The sequence below is a fragment of the Mya arenaria genome, chromosome 11, assembly GCF_026914265.1.
Source record: "Mya arenaria isolate MELC-2E11 chromosome 11, ASM2691426v1".
Lineage (NCBI taxonomy): Eukaryota > Metazoa > Mollusca > Bivalvia > Myida > Myidae > Mya > Mya arenaria.
This window is the reverse complement of record NC_069132.1, coordinates 33,139,729-33,159,492: the sequence shown is the minus strand read 5'-3', so window position 1 is coordinate 33,159,492 and position 19,764 is coordinate 33,139,729. Positions and strand designations below refer to the sequence as shown.

At 36.0% G+C, this 19,764-nt stretch overlaps 1 protein-coding gene across 1 annotated transcript; it reads right to left on the bottom strand.

Moving 5' to 3' along the window:
• Positions 1-1,706: 1,706 nt before the first annotated feature.
• LOC128209341 (serine/threonine/tyrosine-interacting protein B-like) lies at positions 1,707-17,206 on the bottom strand. The gene is made up of 10 exons (XM_052913339.1): positions 17,069-17,206; positions 15,351-15,383; positions 14,957-15,010; positions 14,182-14,279; positions 13,299-13,359; positions 11,806-11,882; positions 10,903-10,953; positions 10,063-10,135; positions 8,641-8,701; positions 1,707-3,559 (listed from the first exon to the last, which is right to left on the bottom strand). Exons 1-10 carry the CDS (start codon positions 17,117-17,119, stop codon positions 3,495-3,497), a joined length of 624 nt encoding a protein of 207 aa, XP_052769299.1. The 5' UTR covers positions 17,120-17,206; the 3' UTR covers positions 1,707-3,494.
• Positions 17,207-19,764: the final 2,558 nt, after the last annotated feature.

Here is a 19,764-nt window from a genome sequence, read left to right as displayed (position 1 = left end):
TGCCGACGAACTGATGGATGACCACGCTGGACAGTATATGACCAATGCCTACCATGTTAAGTAGGTGACGACGCCTGACAAGGTCCATGTCTATATGTCTACCATACTACGCCGACGGCACAAATCCTTGTTACACAGGGCATGTTTCATGAACAGTTTAAAGCTACACTCTCACAGATTGACCGTTTTGACAACTTTTAATTTTTTGTCTTGGAATGAGCCAAATCTTGTGTAAATGTCTGAAAAGGGTGATAAAAGAATGCTGATAAAATATCATATCGCACTTCAATGAGAGGGAAACTTGTAGGCCCCGACCACAGAAACGTACTGTAATTTTTTTCTGACCACTGATTATATTTGCACAGACACTAGTAAAATATTGACATTTCAACCGGTCAGCCTGATCGAGCGACTTATACATGATCGAAGAGGTTAGTTGTACATGTAGGTCTTGCGGCGTTCCATAATGATATATCTTGCAATGTATTAAGCCTAAATAATTAAATGATTATAATGTAAAGTAAACTTGGTATTGATTTGGATTGTTAATCCAGTGCATATATCGATATGGCTGGTATTGATTATAAGTATTGGATAAAATAAAAGCAGGACCATTGCATTGAAAAAGTATTTTCATCAATCGATGCGTTTCCTGCTGCAACATTGATAGCACGTAATAATTACTCAACTCATATGGGAGACAACTCTGGTCTTAATGTATTAGTTTTTCATTTTTTTAAGGTTTATCATTGGAATGTTGAAAAATTGTATGTGCATGAATCCCTATGTGTTACTTAGAAGAAACACAATGAAATATACAGGCGTTGTGGGAAATATTTAGGTAACCAAATATAGATGTTATTGTAAAATCCTTCAAGCCATTATATTATTTAGGTAAAACAAAACTTAGGCTGACCCATTAGAATGACCTTGACCTAAGTGACTGTAAAGTGAAACATGCACTCTTCACATCGCTTGATGCAGTGATATCGTGGCTAGTTATTTTCAAGTCCATCATGTGATTAGGGCTAATGAGCCAACACAAATGGCTATATAACATTTAACCCTCTGTGTGGCCTTGACCTTGACCTAAATGATGAGTGGACGAAACATGCAATCTGCACATTGGCCTGACGAGGTGCACATTTGTGCCTAGTTTAATATTTTGATGTCCATTATGGGGTTAGGGACTTATGAGCTGACACAAATGGCTGTATGACATTTAACCCTTTGTGTGGCCATGGCCTTAGAGGGTAGTGGTCGGATCATGCACACTGTCTTGATGAGGTGCACATGTGTGCCTCTTTATTTTAAAATCCGAAAATGGGGTTAGGGACTAATTGAGCCCACAGGCGGCAGTTACGTTGACAAGACCCAAACCTAATTGTCACCCCCCCCCCCAAAAAAAAAAACAAAAAAAAAACAAAAAAACAATGAATATCAAAAAATATATTTTCAAGACCAAAAATGATTAGAACATTATCATTTAGGGATGGGTGCAAATCAAAAAGCGACGCCCCAATTGGGCCAAAGTTACACCCCCTCTGACATCCAATCCTGGATCCGCCCCTGGTTTCGGGCCTAAAAGGTAGACATCCAAAGTTACTTTTTGATATGTTTGTAAAGAATCTCTTGTTCAATAGAATCTCTTGTTCAATTTAACACATAGTTGAAAGTTGCATACTAGTAATATAAATTGAAACATGTTTAGTTTTAAAATTCTTTATTGCAAAATGTATGAAAACAAACTTCAACATAAATTAAATACAAATGTACATTGAATGAACAAGGTGTTGGTTGAAGGAACTCTGGGAGAAGAAGTGTGACTATTTATATGAATCCCAGCAAAAATGTAAACAATACAGTATTGATGCATGTGAGGTTCATTTCAAATGATAATGCACATATCAACAAGTAATGGGTTATACAGCTGCTGTTTTAAATAGTTTTGAGTAATATGGTTCGGAAGATTGGTTGGTTTAAACAATAATTGTCTAAATATTTTAATTATGTCATATGACTGAACAGAATATTTTTAATAATGTTTCTGACAATAATCACACACACAACCCCTCCAACTACATGTATTATACAAATCAACAAACATAGTACCACAAATGATTTCTGGTTCAAAACAAAACAAACAATCATGAATTAATGTGTATGTTTTCATGAACAGTACAGCATAAAAGCCTAAGTCAACAAAATGTCAAAAGTAACATTGAACCAAATAGGTTTATCATGTACAACACTGTCAACATTATGGTATGGTTTTAACACCGTTCGAAATACTGAAAAGGAATGATCTGTCAAATCTGTCTTTTTGAAAATCAAGGGATAATTTATCAGCTATCTTAAACCTGTAATAAGGGTTAATCTAATTAATAATGAAAATTTTGAGATTTATATAATAAGCTTATATGGATATTAATTGTTTGACATTTATTCTTAGTTGTCTTCATCTAGGTGTATCAAATACAATTTAAAGCCAAATTACTGAAAAGATAATTCTGTGAAACCCACATAATTGTATACTGAGCAATCGAGTCTAAAATTGTTTAAAGATCTTAAACCTGTTATATTAAAAAAAAAATAATGAAATAAGCCCCAAGTCAAAACAAACAACTGGTATATACAGGATAATTGCATATCTAATTCAAGTAATTCCTCGTCTGGTTAATCATACTATGGAATGGATAAAACAAGAACACTGAAATCTGCAGGCATATATGGCAACTTTCATGATGGTGAGTTCAAAACTGAATGTCAAAACAGGGGATTAAAACTTGGTCCTAAATCATCGATCATATGATATAATTGGAAGACCGATTTTGATTAATGATCGCTTGTATAATCCAAATTAAAAGTCAAAATAATCACATGCTGCATTTATATTTAAAATACTGTACTAAAAATTGGTAAAAAAATATACAAAGAATGTCCAAAAACGTGAAGATGGATGTATTTAAAAATCAACTTTTCTGTGAGAGATGTTAGATTAGGTAAAATACTGTTATTAGTTTCAATGTTTGACTGCTTATCTCATATTTTAGTGAATTTAGACACATTATATGATTATGCAATTGTTTAAGAGCATCCTCAGTGATAAGCAATCAATTTTTCATAATTCCTGATCATTGTTTAATCCACACTCATAAAACCATAATCAAAACAAAATTGCTTTGCATATTGAATACACACAGGATCAAGCATTCCATTCTTTGGTGAAAACAGCTGCCCTGTGAAAGTTCCGCAGTAAAGACAATTTATGCATCAAAACAAGGAGAAACAAATGCAATTTTTAACTGTTTAACACCAGTTTTTCTTCACCTTCTTGGTTACAAGAATGTAAGAATATATTTCCCATTTCCAGTCACACATGACTTTAATCATGTTAAGTCCAAGCTTCAGAAACCATTTATATGCTCAGAACTGGCATTTTCTTTTACGATGAGTTTCCATCGTTCATGGTCCACAAATAAGGATTGTACGCCTCAGGTCATGGCGGTGTCAGATATGTTATCATCTGGATCACTGGGGAATTTTCGTTTCCTTGACCCTATACCAATATACAGAAAAAATGAAAGTTTATTAAAACGAAAAAAAGGATAAGGAAATGGGTTACATCATAATAAGAATTTGTTAAGCCATTACTTTACTTACAGGTACCCACACCATTATGGTAAATTGCCCTCACAATACTGGTACAAATGTGCACACCATTATGGAATGTGTGCCTACAAAAAAGGCTACAAAATAATGGTACATGTGTCCTCACCATAATGGTAAATGTGCCTACACAATTATGGTGCATGTGCCTACACCATCATGGTTAAATTGCCCTCATCATTATGGTACATGCACACTCAACATTATGGTGCATATGCCCTCACCATTATGGAACAAGTGCCCACACCATTATGTTGCATATTGAGGGGTGAAAGCGAAAAGGTTCTATCTGCTTCTTTATTTAATGTCACTTAGAACCTTTTTCGCTTTTACCCCTCGATATGCTCTCATCATTATGGTACATGTGCCTACACAATTATGGTGCATGAGCCGACACCCATATGGCGCATATGCCCTCACCATTATGGCACATGTGCACTCAACATTATGGTACATGTGCACTCACCATTATGGCACTTGTGCACTCCACATTATGGTGCATATGCCCTCACCATTAGGGTTCATGTGCACTCAAAGTTATGATTCATGTGCCCTCACAACTATGGTACATATGCCCTTACCATTATGGTACTTGTGCATTCACCATTATGGTATATGTGCACTCAACATTATAGTACATGTGCACTCAACATTATGGTACATGTGCACTTACCATTATGGTATATATGCCCTCACCAGTATGGTACATGTGCACTCACCATTATGGTACATGTGCACCCACCATTAGGGTACAGGTTTAGTAACCATTATGGTACATGTGCCACACATTATGATTCATTTGCCCACACCATTGTAGTACATGTGCCTTCACCATTATGGTACATGTGCATACACCATTATGGTACATGTGCATACACCATTATGGTACATGTGCCTTCACCATTATGGTACATGTGCCTACACCATTATTGTACATGTGCCTTCACCATTATGGTACATGTGCATACACCATTATTGTACATGTGCCTTCACCATTATGGTACATGTGCCTACACCATTATTGTACATGTGCATACACCATTATGGTACATGTGCCTACACCATTATTGTACATGTGCCTTCACCATTATGGTACATGTGCATACACCATTATTGTACATGTGCCTTCACCATTATGGTACATGTGCCTACACCATTATTGTACATGTGCTTCACCATTATGGTACATGTGCCTACACCATTATTGTACATGTGCCTTCACCATTATGGTACATGTGCATACACCATTATTGTACATGTGCCTTCATCATTATGGTACATGTGCATACACCATTATTGTACATGTGCCTTCACCATTATGGTACATGTGCCTTCACCATTATGGTACATGTGCATACACCATTATGGTACATTTGCCCACACCATTATGGTACATGTGCATACACCATTATGGTACATTTGCCCACACCATTATGGTACATGTGCATACACCATTATGGTACATTTGTCCACACCATTATGGCACATGTGCCTTCACCATTATGGTACATGTGCCTTCACCATTATGGTACATGTGCCTTCACCATTATGGTACATGTGCATACACCATTATGGTACATGTGCCTTCACCATTATGGTACATGTGCCTACACCATTATTGTACATGTGCCCACACCATTATGGTATATGTGCCTACACCATTATGGTACATGTGCCTTCACCATTATGGTACATTTTTCCCACACCATTATGATACATGTGCCTACACCATTATGGTACATGTACCTTCACCATTATGGTACATTTGCCCACACCATTATGGTACATGTGCATACACCATTATGGTACATTTGCCTTCACCATTATATTATGGTACATGTGCATACACCATTATGGTACATGTGCATACACCATTATGGTACATTTGCCAACACTATTATGGTACATTTGCCTACACCATTATTGTACATGTGCCTTCATCATTATGGTACATGTGCATACACCATTATTGTACATGTGCATACACCATTATGGTACATGTGCATACACCATTATGGTACATGTGCCCACACTATTATGGTACATGTGCATACACCATTATGGTACATTAGCCTTCACCATTATGGTAAATGTACACACACCATTATGGTACATGTACACAAACCATTATGGTACATGTGCATACACCATTATGGTACATTTGCCTACACCATTATGGTACATGTGCCCACACCATTATGGTTCATGTGCCTACACCATTATGGTACATATACACACACCATTATGGTACATGTGCCTTCACTATTATGGTACACGTACACACACCATTATGGTACATGTACACAGACCATTATGGTACATGTGCATACACCATTATGGTACATTTGCCCACACCATTATGGTACATGTGCATATACCATTATGGTACATGTGCCTTCACCATTATGGTACATGTACACACACCATTATGGTACATGTACACATATCATTATGGCACATGTGCCTTCACCATTATGGTACATATACACACACCATTATGGTACATGTACACACACCGTTATGGTACATGTGCATACACCATTATGGTACATTTGCCCACACCATTATGGCACATGTGCATACACCATTATGGTACATGTCCCTTCACCATTATGGTACATGTTCACACACCATTATGGTACATGTACACAAACCATTATGGTACACGTACATACACCATTATGGTACATGTGCAAACACCATTATGGTACATTTGCCCACACCATTATGGCACATGTGCATACACCATTATGGTACATGTCCCTTCACCATTATGGTACATGTTCACACACCATTATGGTACATGTACACAAACCATTATGGTACACGTACATACACCATTATGGTACATGTGCAAACACCATTATGGTACATTTGCCCACACCATTATGGTACATGTGCATACACCATTATGGTACATGTGCTTCACCATTATGGTACATGTACACACACCATTATGGTACATGTACACATACCATTATGACACATGTGCCTACACCATTATGGTACATGTGCCTTCACCATTATGGTACATGTGCATACACCATTATGGTACATGTGCCCACACCATTATGGTACACTTGTCCACACCATTATGGTACATGTGCATACACCATTATGGTACATGTGCCTTCACCATTATGGTACATGTACACACACCATTATGGTACATGTACACATACCATTATGATACATGTGCCTTCACCATTATGGTACATGTGCCTACACCAGTATGGCACATGTACACACACCATTATGGTACATGTGCCTACACCAGTATGGTACATGTACACATACCATTATGATACATGTGCCTTCACCATTATGGTACATGTACACACACCATTATGGTACATGTACACAAACCATTATGGTACACATGCATACACCATTATGGTACATTTGCCCACACCATTATGGCACATGTGCCTTCACCATTATGGTACATGTACACACACCATTATGGTACATGTGCCTTCACCATTATGGTACATGTGCACACACCATTATGGCACATGTGCCTTCACCATTATGGTACATGTACACACACCATTATGGCACATGTGCCTTCACCATTATGGTACATGTGCATACACCATTATGGTACATTTGCCAACACCATTATGGTACATTTGCCCACACCATTATGGTATATGTGCACACCATTATGGTACATTTGCCCACACCATTATGGTACATGTGCCTACACCATTATGGTACATGTGCCTTCACCATTATGGTACATGTGCCCACACCATTATGGTACATGTGCATACACCATTATGGTACATTTGTCCACACCATTATGGCACATGTGCCTTCACCATTATGGTACATGTGCCTTCACCATTATGGTACATGTGCATACACCATTATGGTACATGTGCATACACCATTATGGTACATGTGCCTTCACCATTATGGTTCATTTGCTGACATCATTGTAGTACATGTGCACACACCATTATGGTACATGTGCCTTCACCATTATGGTACATGTGCCCTAACCATTTTGGTTCATGTGCAGTCACCATAAGGGTACTTGTGCACTCACCATTATGGTTCATGTGCACTGATCATTATTGTATATGCGCCCTTAGCATAACGATATGTGTGCCTACACCATTATGGTACATGTCCCCACACATTCTGGTACATGTGCCCTAACCATTATGGTGCATTTGCCCACAGTATTATGGTACATGTGCCCACACATTATGGTTCATTTGCCCACACCATTATGGTACATGTGCCTACACCATTATCATACATGTGTCTACACATTTTTGTACATGTGCCCACACCATTATGGTACATGTGCCCACACCATTATGGTTCATGAGCCTACACCATTATGGTACATGTGCCCACACCATTATGGTACATGTGCCCACACCATTATGGTTCATGAGCCTACACCATTATGGTACATGTGCCCACACCATTATCATACATGTGCCTACACCATTATGGTACATGTGCCCACACCATTATGGTACATGTGCCTACACCAGTATGATACATTAGCCTAAACCATTATGGTACATGTGTCCACACATTATGGTACAAATGCCCAAACCTTTCTTGTACATGTGCCTACACCTCTATGGTCCATACGGTTTGTAACTTTGTATAGAATATGTGCAGTCAAATCAAGATGATCTGAATTAAAGCGACAGATTAATTGGTGCAGTTTTTACAACATACAATACTATTTGAACTAACCCAGTGCCATCAAGATTTATGTTGTAAGAGCTTAATTTATATTGATGAATGCTTAAATAAGATTCATCAAATTGTTAAACCAGACTCTGTCATTTGTGTCAATGGATGGAATAAAACACCTCTCTAGTTCTATGGAAAAAATCTCCCTTTTTTGAAAGTCTTGATCGGTGCTCAATAAAACAAAAAAAAAATATATCAATCTATTCTAAACAGACCTTAAATGTCTTAATTTAGAGAGTATATTACCTGAGGGGAGTGTTCCACCAGACAGCACAGATCTCCGTGCGTTGCACAAGGCCTCATACTCCTGGAAGAAAAATACATTGATAATAATGTTAACAAAAGAAAACATTATATACATATATCAGCTGGTATATAGAGTGAAATGCGTGAAATATCAGTGAAATAAATTTGATATTTTTCAGTTTTGAAATTTTGGCCCGTTCTGAAAGAAAATGTCAGCCCACACAGAAATGGCATTATGGTAGCAGTCATTCGGCAAGCATTTCTGAAAACCTACAATAAAATGTCATTTTATATCCTTTTTAATCATATAAGAAAATGAAAAATTGTTAGTTTCAATGTAAGATTGCAAGATATTTCAAACAAACAATTATCTTCTGTATATGAAATGTTTTATTAGAAATGGCATAACTGCAAAATCACAGTCCTTGTGCACAAATTTATATATTATACCACTGGAAACGATATTGATTTTTGTAAAAGTCTATCCAAATTTTACACATTTTTGCATAAGTAGTAAAATTTTAAAGGCAACATACTGACTGCAACATGGCAGAATGTGGCGAAAATATCTGAGAAAAGCAAAATAGAAATTAAAACAATTCTTGCTAATGTGTACAGGGAAATGGCTCTTTCAAAATGGGTATCCTTGTTACAGGAAGAAAAATGAGTCCCAGCCCGGCTGGCGATTTTGGCCGATTTTGACAAAAACATTGATACTGTAAATTCCATAGAAGAGTAAGACACCTGTGTTACAGTGGATGAGATAGAGATCTAATCAGAGACAAACATGTCAGCAGTGGATTTCATTTTAAATGAAAACTACCTAAATGATCAAGGTTTGCACATGTTGGATACTGCACTTGTTGTCCCCTGAACAGAAGCTGGCATGTGTTGAAACAGGTTGGCATTGCTCTCTAAATTCTATGACAATGACCCATTGTGATTAAGGGAGATTTCAAAGGTCTTGAAAATGGCTCTCCTTTTTTAGTTTGCCAGCTAATAAAATGTTGGCGGATGAAACTAGTGAACTACCTGTGATGGCGAGGCGCAGCAGGACATGATTGTATGCTTTATTTTTGATACCTTTACAGGATGGTAGCCAGCACTCGAGCACAAAAGTGCCACTGGAATATTTTATAGGGATCATGTTCTCACTGTTGTCATTGACCACACTACTAAAAACACTTAATATGGCCCTCATATAGACAACTATAGTCTTTATTCTTGGTGGTCATGTGATATATTTTGAATCAATGTTACTACAGGTTTATATGAATTTGCAATGAAGAAATATAATGTGAATTTTGTTAGTCACTCAGTATCTAACTAAGTTTCTAGATTTTATGATAATTTATCATTCCCTTGTTGATAAGTTGACCCGAGTGGCTGATCCCATGGTGTGTGATCCCATGCTCTACTTACTGTGAGCTGCTGAAAGAAGGCTTCGTTGGGGTTAATACAGAATCTCCTCCGTTGAACAAACATCAAAGCATCTCTGAAACAACATATTAAACAACATTGTTAATGTCATCCTTGTTAACATTCAAATAATTAGTGCTCAGGTAGAATAATGGATAAACTTTTGATATGAGACAACACGCGGTTCCAGGGGGAGGTGGGCATACCAAATGCCTACCCCCCTCCCCCCAATCAACAAAGTTTACTTCTTATTTCAATAAGGAGAAAAAAGTATTGAAATATGTTTAAATGCACCATTCCATATAGAAACTGATGGCGGAGTACTGGTACCCCAAACTCTCCTGCCAACTCTTTTAACCAAATTAATTTGGGTTCTGAGGGAGGGGCGCAAGTAAAGTCAAACCCTGGAGCTGCCCCTGAAAACAACTTTTTTAGCTTGACTTGTTTCTATTTAAAAAAATTAACACATATAATATTTCATGTATAATAGTTAACATGTCTTTAATCACGTTGTTAATGTTAAACAATTCTGAAAAATCAGTCTACTGTTTATTTTTTTCACTGCAATACCAAACGTTAACGTTGTGAAATATATAAAACAGTTGAAATTAACACTAAAGATATTACACTTGTATTAAAGACATTCACTAATAAACATGACACGAATGACAACCTTGCTCCACATTGTCACTTGTTAGAGGTTGCATGTTAGAAGCTGTCAAAGGAATCCATTGGACAATACAATGATATGCTATTATTCATTTATGAAATACAATATTTTTTGGTCAAACTGGATTGTTTAATGGCCTCCAGAGTCATGCTTATCCTGCGTAGTGTACTTACTTGAAAGAAAGAGATAACTTCTCCATTAGGTATGCCACCACCAAAGATGCACTGAAAATATCAAACAACAAAGTAACAGCTATTGTTATACATTTTTTACATGCACAATAATAACTCAATCATAGTGAGAGTTGTCCAGAGGTAAAGGTATCCACCTCTCAACCTAGAGGTCCCAAGCTCAATCCCCATTAGGGGCACTTTCTCTTGGCCCCTTAAAAACTAACACAGTGACGGTTTCTGCACAAGAGTTATTCATATCAGCTTTCAGTTGCCTTCACGATCGAGCTAATTTTTTTAAAGTATTAACAAACAAAATCAGACTTATTTTTATAATTATTGATAAAAAAAGTCAATTCAAAGTTTTATACACTTATGGACTAAAGCATTTTTCTCCAAAATACATTAAGTACAGATGTACTAAAAGATTAATCAATCGTATATTTATAATATTACTATAAACATGCCAGATAACAAAAGAAAAGCTGATTTATTTAAAGGATTTTTGGCTTAGAACATACTTCATTAATTTTTCTAAACATTAATTGTGGTTATTTTTCACAAGACGAAGGTTGGTCTTGTGAATTGAGCCACCTCCTAGACAGTAAGTCTTATTTCAACAATTGAAGGCTCCCATTGAGTCTAGATGTTGTAAGATTAATTTTACCAAGGGATCTTGTCTACATTCTTCCCAATCACACCAATTTTTTTCATTAATTACGGGGGATTTCATCCCATGACAGGTAATATTAATCTTTCGAAAAGAGACCGGGAAATGGATAGAAATTCTGGGGGATGTTGAACTTCACTGATGTGCCATGCATGTGAAAAACAACCCAGGGTTGAAAGCAGCCATCACTAAATGGTAAGAAATGACATGTTACCATTTTAATATAAGATGCATACCTGCGAGATATTCCTCCATTACCATGAATCAAAACCTTGCCTCCTTCCTTAAGACACCCATCGACAAACTGCTGGAACTGAAACATGATATGTGTAGCCTCAACAAATTTATAATCTTAAAAATTTTCAAATGTAAATATAAACAAGAGCTGTCACAGAGACAGCGCACTCGACTATTCAGCCGTTTTTCGGTGTATGGATTGAAAAGTTTTGGCGAAACATGGATCACAGTTACCGGTAGATTAGATTTCAATGCAATACATGATGTGCTGAGATATTTACATAAATTGAATGGAAAATATCTTAGGTGGTACGCAAACTTTAACGTAAATTCTAAGTTGAAAAAGGGGCATAATTTTGTCAAAATGCTTGATAGAGTTATCTCCACCTGTGTACAGGTTGGTGCCATGATGGTGAACAAGCGTGCAAAGTTTCAAAGCCATATGTCAATGGACTTTGAAAATATTTGAGGCGGTATGCAAACTTTAACGTAAATTCTAAGTTGAAAAAGGGGCATAATTTTGTCAAAATGCTTGATAGAGTTACCTCCTCCTGTGTACAGGTTGGGGGCATGATGGTGAACAAGTGTGCAAAGTTTCAAAGCCATATGTCAATGGACTTTGAAAATATTTGAGGTGGTACACAAACTCTTACAAAAACTTTAACATAAGTGGTTACGCCGACGCTCGGGTGACTAGGTCTAGGATAGCTCTCCTTATCCTTCAAATAGTCGAGCTAAAAACTGTGATCTAACCACAGTGTGAGTGTGTTATATAAGAGGCCAATACCTACAACCTGTGAGAGGCAAGACACCTAAACCAGTAGATCACCCTCAAGTTGATTTTTTTGTATTATTAATATGAAAAACAGTAAAAAAATTGCAAAATTTAAAGCCAATACAAAATTATAGTATGCATCTTTGGAATAAAGCAGTGATAAAATCACACTTTAGTTATGTCTTTTACGAGTTCAGTTTCTATTAAAAATTCATTTTGATGGTTGTTGACAAATAGTGAAATGTTTACATCATAATCCAAACTTGGTACAACTTCTGAAGTAGATTATAGTACAGGAACTTGGGAGTGATCGGAGACTCACTTTTGATTAAATCATTCTAGTTTCAATATGCTGACATCACAATGTAGATAAATATACATTACAATGGCCAGCAATTTGTCCAACATTCGGCCGATTGTTCTGAACTTTGATATAGTAGACAATGTTGTTAACATCATCGTTGTTAATTTTAAAATCTTTACTACTCTGGATGTTAAATGGATACACTTGATGTCTCAAGTATTTCTAAAAAGATTTAAGACAGTGGTTTCAGTTGTACTTGTATAAATTTAAATACATGAGCACATCAACCAAAATTTCATGTATTAAAGTTAACAACAATTTTGTGAATCAAGTTGTTAACTTTAACAATTGGCAAATAATTGTATAATGGGTCTTACCATTAGGTAAATTGAAACTAATGTAAAGATATTTACCTGAGACATAAACCTGATGATGTTTTCTGTGAAAGTGTCAGCAATATCCAGTATCAGGTACCTGGATCAGAATGTGACACATATTCAAAACACATGATTGAACAGACCTTCTATAAATTCCATAGGGCATCATGATCATACCCTAAATGATGAAGGTGGCACATATTTCAGGCTTTTGTTTGAACAGACCTTCTATGAATTCAATCACGATCCTACCCTAAATTCATCAGAAAGTAGCAAATAAGTCATGCTTCGTTTCAACAGACCCTCTATGAATTCAATCATGATCAATCATACCCTAAATTCATCAGGACATGTCTGTCAAGGTCACATCAATGCTTGTCTCCCCCAGTTAAACAAGGTAAAAATTTAAGTAAAAGTTAGATGAGGTGAGGTAAATTCTTGATGAATAAGAATTGGCAGAGTGAACATAGCAAACAAGACTTTCTTAATCATTAAGAAATTACTTTAGGTCATCTTACTGACTTAGAATATAACCTCATTGGCTAATACATTGACAACATAAAATCTGTCGCATGCAATGTATATCAAATAAGTGGCAGTAGGCAGACCTTTGAACACCCGCAAAAGGTGGAATTCTTAATGACTGAGTCTAGTACTTAATGACTGCAATCATTGGCTTAAAATGTAGACTGTATTTCAATGTTAATAAAAACAATTTTGCAGATGATTTCAATGATATTATTAAGTCTATAAGCCAAAGTATGATAAAGGTCTATTAGTCCAGGTGTCTACATCTCAACAAAGAGGATTTAGCTCAATTTCCACCATGTGAACTGTCATGGTCTCTCAAAACAAGAACTGTTTTCTTCCCAGGAAACAGATTTAATCATGATTCTTTTAAGTTTAAACATAGCCATACTTGAATGTGTCCGGAAAGTTAGCTCGAATGAAGTTAGCCTCAATATTCTGTCTGATACACACAATGTGGGTGATGCCTCGATTCTGTAGATCACATTTCTGGTAAATGAAAGGAAACTTCAAGTTCAAGGTTATAGTAACTCAAAAATATTAAATTGATGAAAATATATTCTAAATTTGGATATAAGTACTAGTATATGATTTGGTAGGCTTATATTATATATAATATTGAAGTATTAAAATTATATTTGTATGGATTTAAAACATTATTCTTAATTTTAAGTCTTATAAATACATGCATACATTTAATTTTAATAATGATTAATTTATCACTGTTTATTTTCTATTAAGTAGTCGGTTGTCAAAATAAGACTTTTCGATGAAAAAGCCTAAATTTGTACCCAAGTGCTTGTCATCAATATTTTTATATCAAGACCTTCAGTAAAAAATATATAATTTAAGGAAACCCTGAAATACAGTAAAAAATACAACATGACATGAGTTAATAGGGGGACTTTATCTTTTTTTATTTGTCTTATAAAAAACATTGCCTGACAGTCATTGCAATTAGACTTTTGGATGAACAAGCCCAAATTCTTATACTATAGCTTGTCATCAATTTTTTTTACAAGACTGCTGTATAAAATTCAAAGTTTGAGCAAGCCTGGAAGATATTTTACAAGTGCAGGGCTTGCGGGTTTGTGTTTATTTCGACCACTGGCTTGAGGATATATCATGTCATTTATTCTTTATCATATATATATATATATGAATACCTTTGATTTCATTGCTGCAGCATACGGTCCAAGAAATAGGCCTGGTACAATCTCCTGCAAAAGATTCTGCGTTTTCAGAATGTACTAAATTATTCCAAGTCTATCTTATTATTTCATATTTTAATAAAAGAAAACCGTTAGTTATTGATTCTTTCATTAATTGTATTATTGTTGGGAAAAATGATGTAAGCAGAAACACATGTTGTTGTCTATGTACACATTCAATACTAAAGACTAATTGTTATTAATCAATGTTTAACTTTGTCAATATTTTTTTTTCTTTCCTTGAAATGTCCATATAAACAATTATTTCTGCAATGTTATTTGTTTTAATTCACTTGTAAAATACAGTATAATGTGTATCTTTTCCTATGAATTGTTGAAAAGTAAATACCTGCATTTCTCTTCTCATTCCATAACTCCAGTCCTGAAGATAAACATGGCAAAATGACTACATTAAAAAGAGATGTTTGTCAAACAATATGCCCCCCTGAGCACCATGTTGCCAGGATTATTTGGACAACTGAATGAAATATGCATGGACCGAAATGACAGCTAATTCAGCTTTGAGGCAGTTTTAAGATTAAGACCATTCAAAGAGTGAGGATAAAAGGTACAGTTTTTTATCATGTTCAGATGATGACTGATATTTGCAGATAAATTGTATCCTCTTAGCAACAGGAAATGAGAAAATATAACATAAATTTTAATTATGAACATAAGTCATGACCTTGACCTTTGACCTCTAAATTCATAGGGGTCATCAACAGGTGACCCAAAATCTAAATGTCAAGTTTGAGGGCCATGGGTGCAGGCATTGTCGAGAAATCACACAAAGAAGCTTTTTGCATTCAAGGTCACTGTGTTATCATTCAAACAACCTTTTTGCACTAAAGGTCACTTTGATCTTGAACTATGACCCGACAACTCTTAAAATCAATAGGGGTCATCTACTGGTCATGCCAGCCTCCATGTCAAGTTTGATGATCATAGGTCAAGGCATTGTGGAGATATCACTCAGACAAGCTTTGTTAACCCTTTTGCATTAAAAGTCACTGTGACCTTGACCTTTGGCCCAATGACCCCTACCATCAATAGAGGTCATCTACTGGTCAGGCCCAAACATCACGTCAAGTTTGATGACCAAAGGTCGATCAACTTTAGAGTTTGTGTTCAAGGTCACTGTGACCTTGACCTTTGACCCCTTAAATCAATAGGGATCATCTACTGGTCTGACCCAACCTCCAAGTCAAATTTGAGGGCCATTTTGTGCAGGCATTGTCAAGGTATCACTTGGACCTTTTACCATTAAAGGTCATTGTGACCTTGATCTTTGACCTATGACCCCTAAATTCAAAATATGTCAACCTCTGGTCAGGCCTAACCTCCCAGTGAAATGTGAGGGCCATGGGTGCAGACACTGATAAGTTATGCACCAGTCAATTGTAACCACCTTTCAGGTGGCCCCGCAGTGCCGGGTGAATGTTACCATTACAGGTCACTGTGACCTTGACCTTTCACCAAATGACCCCCAAAATATGTAGGGGTCATCTACTGGTCAGGCCCAGCCTTGATGTCAAGTTTGATGACCATAGGTCTAGGCATTGTTGAGTAATCACTCAGACAGGCTTTGGTCAACCGACGTACCGACATGTGCAGAGCAATATACCCCCTCTTCTTTGGAGGGTGGAGGTGGAGGGGGGGGGGGCATATTTAGATTTTATCATTATACAACCAATTGTGTGTATTGTCTACGCCTATGTACCAATTTTCATAAGAATCAAATGACATGTTATTGAATATCAGCCAAGGTATCTTTTTCGCATGCAGATGAATGTCCAAGACATTGATGACACCAGTGTTGCAACTTGATATCCGCAACAATGCGCATTCAGGGGTACTTTTTAATATTGACAGAACCAAGGCTTTCTCAATACATATCATCAATGTAGTGTTGTAATAAATATTAAAAGAATACATATCCCTGAATAGTTAAAATCTAAAAAAAAAAACTTAATAAATTCCGTCACTTATAAACTTTTTCTGATTATGTTACGATACGTTTGGGTACGAGTGGATGTACATTACATTGTACGAGACGACAATACTCACCACACCATCAATATTCCTGATCGCTTTGGGGTCAACAGTTGAATGTTCCATACCAATTTCTCATTAAAATGTTAGTGACACGTTTTAACTAATTAAAAATCAAACAATACATGTCTGCTACACATATATATTCAAGTAAGCTCAATCCAAATTGAATCGATTATAATTCAGGAAATCAAAACGACTAGTAGACAGGTTATACTCTGATGACGGTACTGCCAAAAACTGAAGCTTTTTATAAATAAATCGGTTAAAGACAACAATAAATGATTGGTACGGAACGGATTTGCATTGATAACAATTTTTAACTTATGCCAATGGTTTTAATGAAACATTGTCTTTGTATAACTCAGAAATCAGTCACAGTTAAACCGGTTTCGGTCTGACAAACAAAATATAAATATGAAAACTTTTTTGTCAAGATGATGGAAATACAATGGTTAACAAAAGTAATAATGATGAATGAGAATTTATCAATCATTATATTTTATTTATAATCATTGGAAAATCTGTAATCGATGTTGATGTCATTGCTGAGAATCATATGGTTACAAAATCCTGCCTCAGCGGGGACGAACTACTGGTAAACCACCCGCTAAATGCCCCCGCACCCCAGGGCCCCTAGGTAAGGCCCATCCCCCCGTTATATTGGGCACGAAGATAAATCCACCGCATTCACCTGGCACTGCAGGGCTACCTGGAAGGTAAAAACACGGCCCATTCCCCGGGCAGGGTTTTTACCATAAGTTCATCTCCGCAGGGTGGGGATTATACCCGGGGTTGGCTGGACCAAAAGTCAAAGTCCCTGCTATTCCCCGGACCTGGGGGGGGGAGGGGGCGTGGTTGCAATTGACTGGTGCATTATGATATAAATGAGTTAGTCTTGTAAAGATTTTGTTCATTTCTCAAGAAATTGATTGCTTTTCAATCAATTGGGAAAAATGATAAAAAAAATTAGGAAAATTGGATATTTTCTCTCAGGGGAAACAGCCTTTTGAAGGCAGTAAATTGCACCAAGAAATATCACTGGTATTGACTAAAAAAATAGATGTTTAATACAGGATTCTTCTAACCCCTAAGAAGGATTTGCCATATAAAAAAATGTAAAAAAAATCCATTCATGTACAATTATATGGATGAAGATTTAGTAGTGCAGAAGCGACAGTTTTTATCTGTTAATACTTTGTTCATGTTAAGCTCTTATGATAGCTCATATGAGTGTCTGTTTGAATATTTATTTCACTTAATAATTACATGATGATGTCTGATGATAATGATAACTCCTTTTTTTTCAGATGAGGTGCCGTGTAACTGAAGCTATAAAGATGAATTACTTAACCGTTTTTCTTACATTAGCTTTCATTTTAAGAAGTCTACTTCATTGTGTTGCTGCCTTTGAAGTGTTGCAGACTGTTAGAGGCGAAATTGGTGCTCAAAACTACACACATTATCGGATATCTCGTCCAGGAAAGCTTCTTCTTGAGCTGAAATCTTTAAAAGGTGACGTAGACTTGTACGTGTCTTCAATAAATATGAAACCAACTTTAGATGACTATGAACTACAATCAAGTTCTTGTGGCATTGATTCTGTTGAAATTCCAATTTCATTTCCACGACCATTTGGTATTGGAGTATATGGACACTTTGTACATGAACTGTCAGCTTACGAAGTATCTGTGATATTATTGCCTCCACACGAAGAACTTACATATGAGCAGCTTACTCATCATTATTACGACTACGAAGCAGCAGACCATATGTTTCAGAATCATCAAGCATCAGACTACATGTATCGAGATGTAAAGCCGACCTTGCCTCCAACATCAAAACAAAATCACCGGGATTCTCATCCAGCGGTGGAAGATAGCTACGGTGATGAAGATGAGGATGTTGGCTCTGTTCTGTGGCAAATTTTATTAACTCTGCTCAAAGTGGTGTTTGAGGTGATTTTGTGATTGCACATTGATTATTTTCAATTCTATGATGTTCAAATGCTGGGAGATCCTAAACTTGTGCTATATTTTTGCTTTTGTTAACAATGATTGGTTAGAAATGGCATAAATGGTCATTAATTTTTTCAGAATTTTTGAAAGAAAGAAAGTATGAAAAATGAGTTTTTGTATTTGGTTGAAGCTTTTTGCAAGTATTTTGCAATGTCTGTTTTGGGTATGAAAATTGCAATTATAATAACCAATATTTAACTTAAGTTTATTGTGTTTGCAACTGATCATCACTTCAATTAAAACATGTACAGAAATTCATTCATTAAAATATGTTTGAATGCTTCATTGAACTCAAATACATGTAATTCAAAACTATGGTTGCTGAGCAAAACATTTTGAGTATGAGGCATTTTTTTGTGCACATATATGTGTAAAAATATACATCTTGCCGAAGCACATGTTTAAGAATAATGGATCCTCAGGCAAAGCAATGAGGACAGGACTCCGGATCCGCAGCATAATTATTCACCACATGTTTACGTATATAAAAAAAATGTATTTTGCATTATAATAATATTTATTCAGTTGCTTAATAATCTCTCTTAATTTCTTTCTTTGATAATTTCCAAACTCAATTGTATATGATATAGTTTTGATAATATATTTATTCTATGCAAGAATTCATCTTTCTTTATACTGTTGCACCATCAGACATTTATTACATGCAAAATGTCAGTTGTCTTTATGACAGAA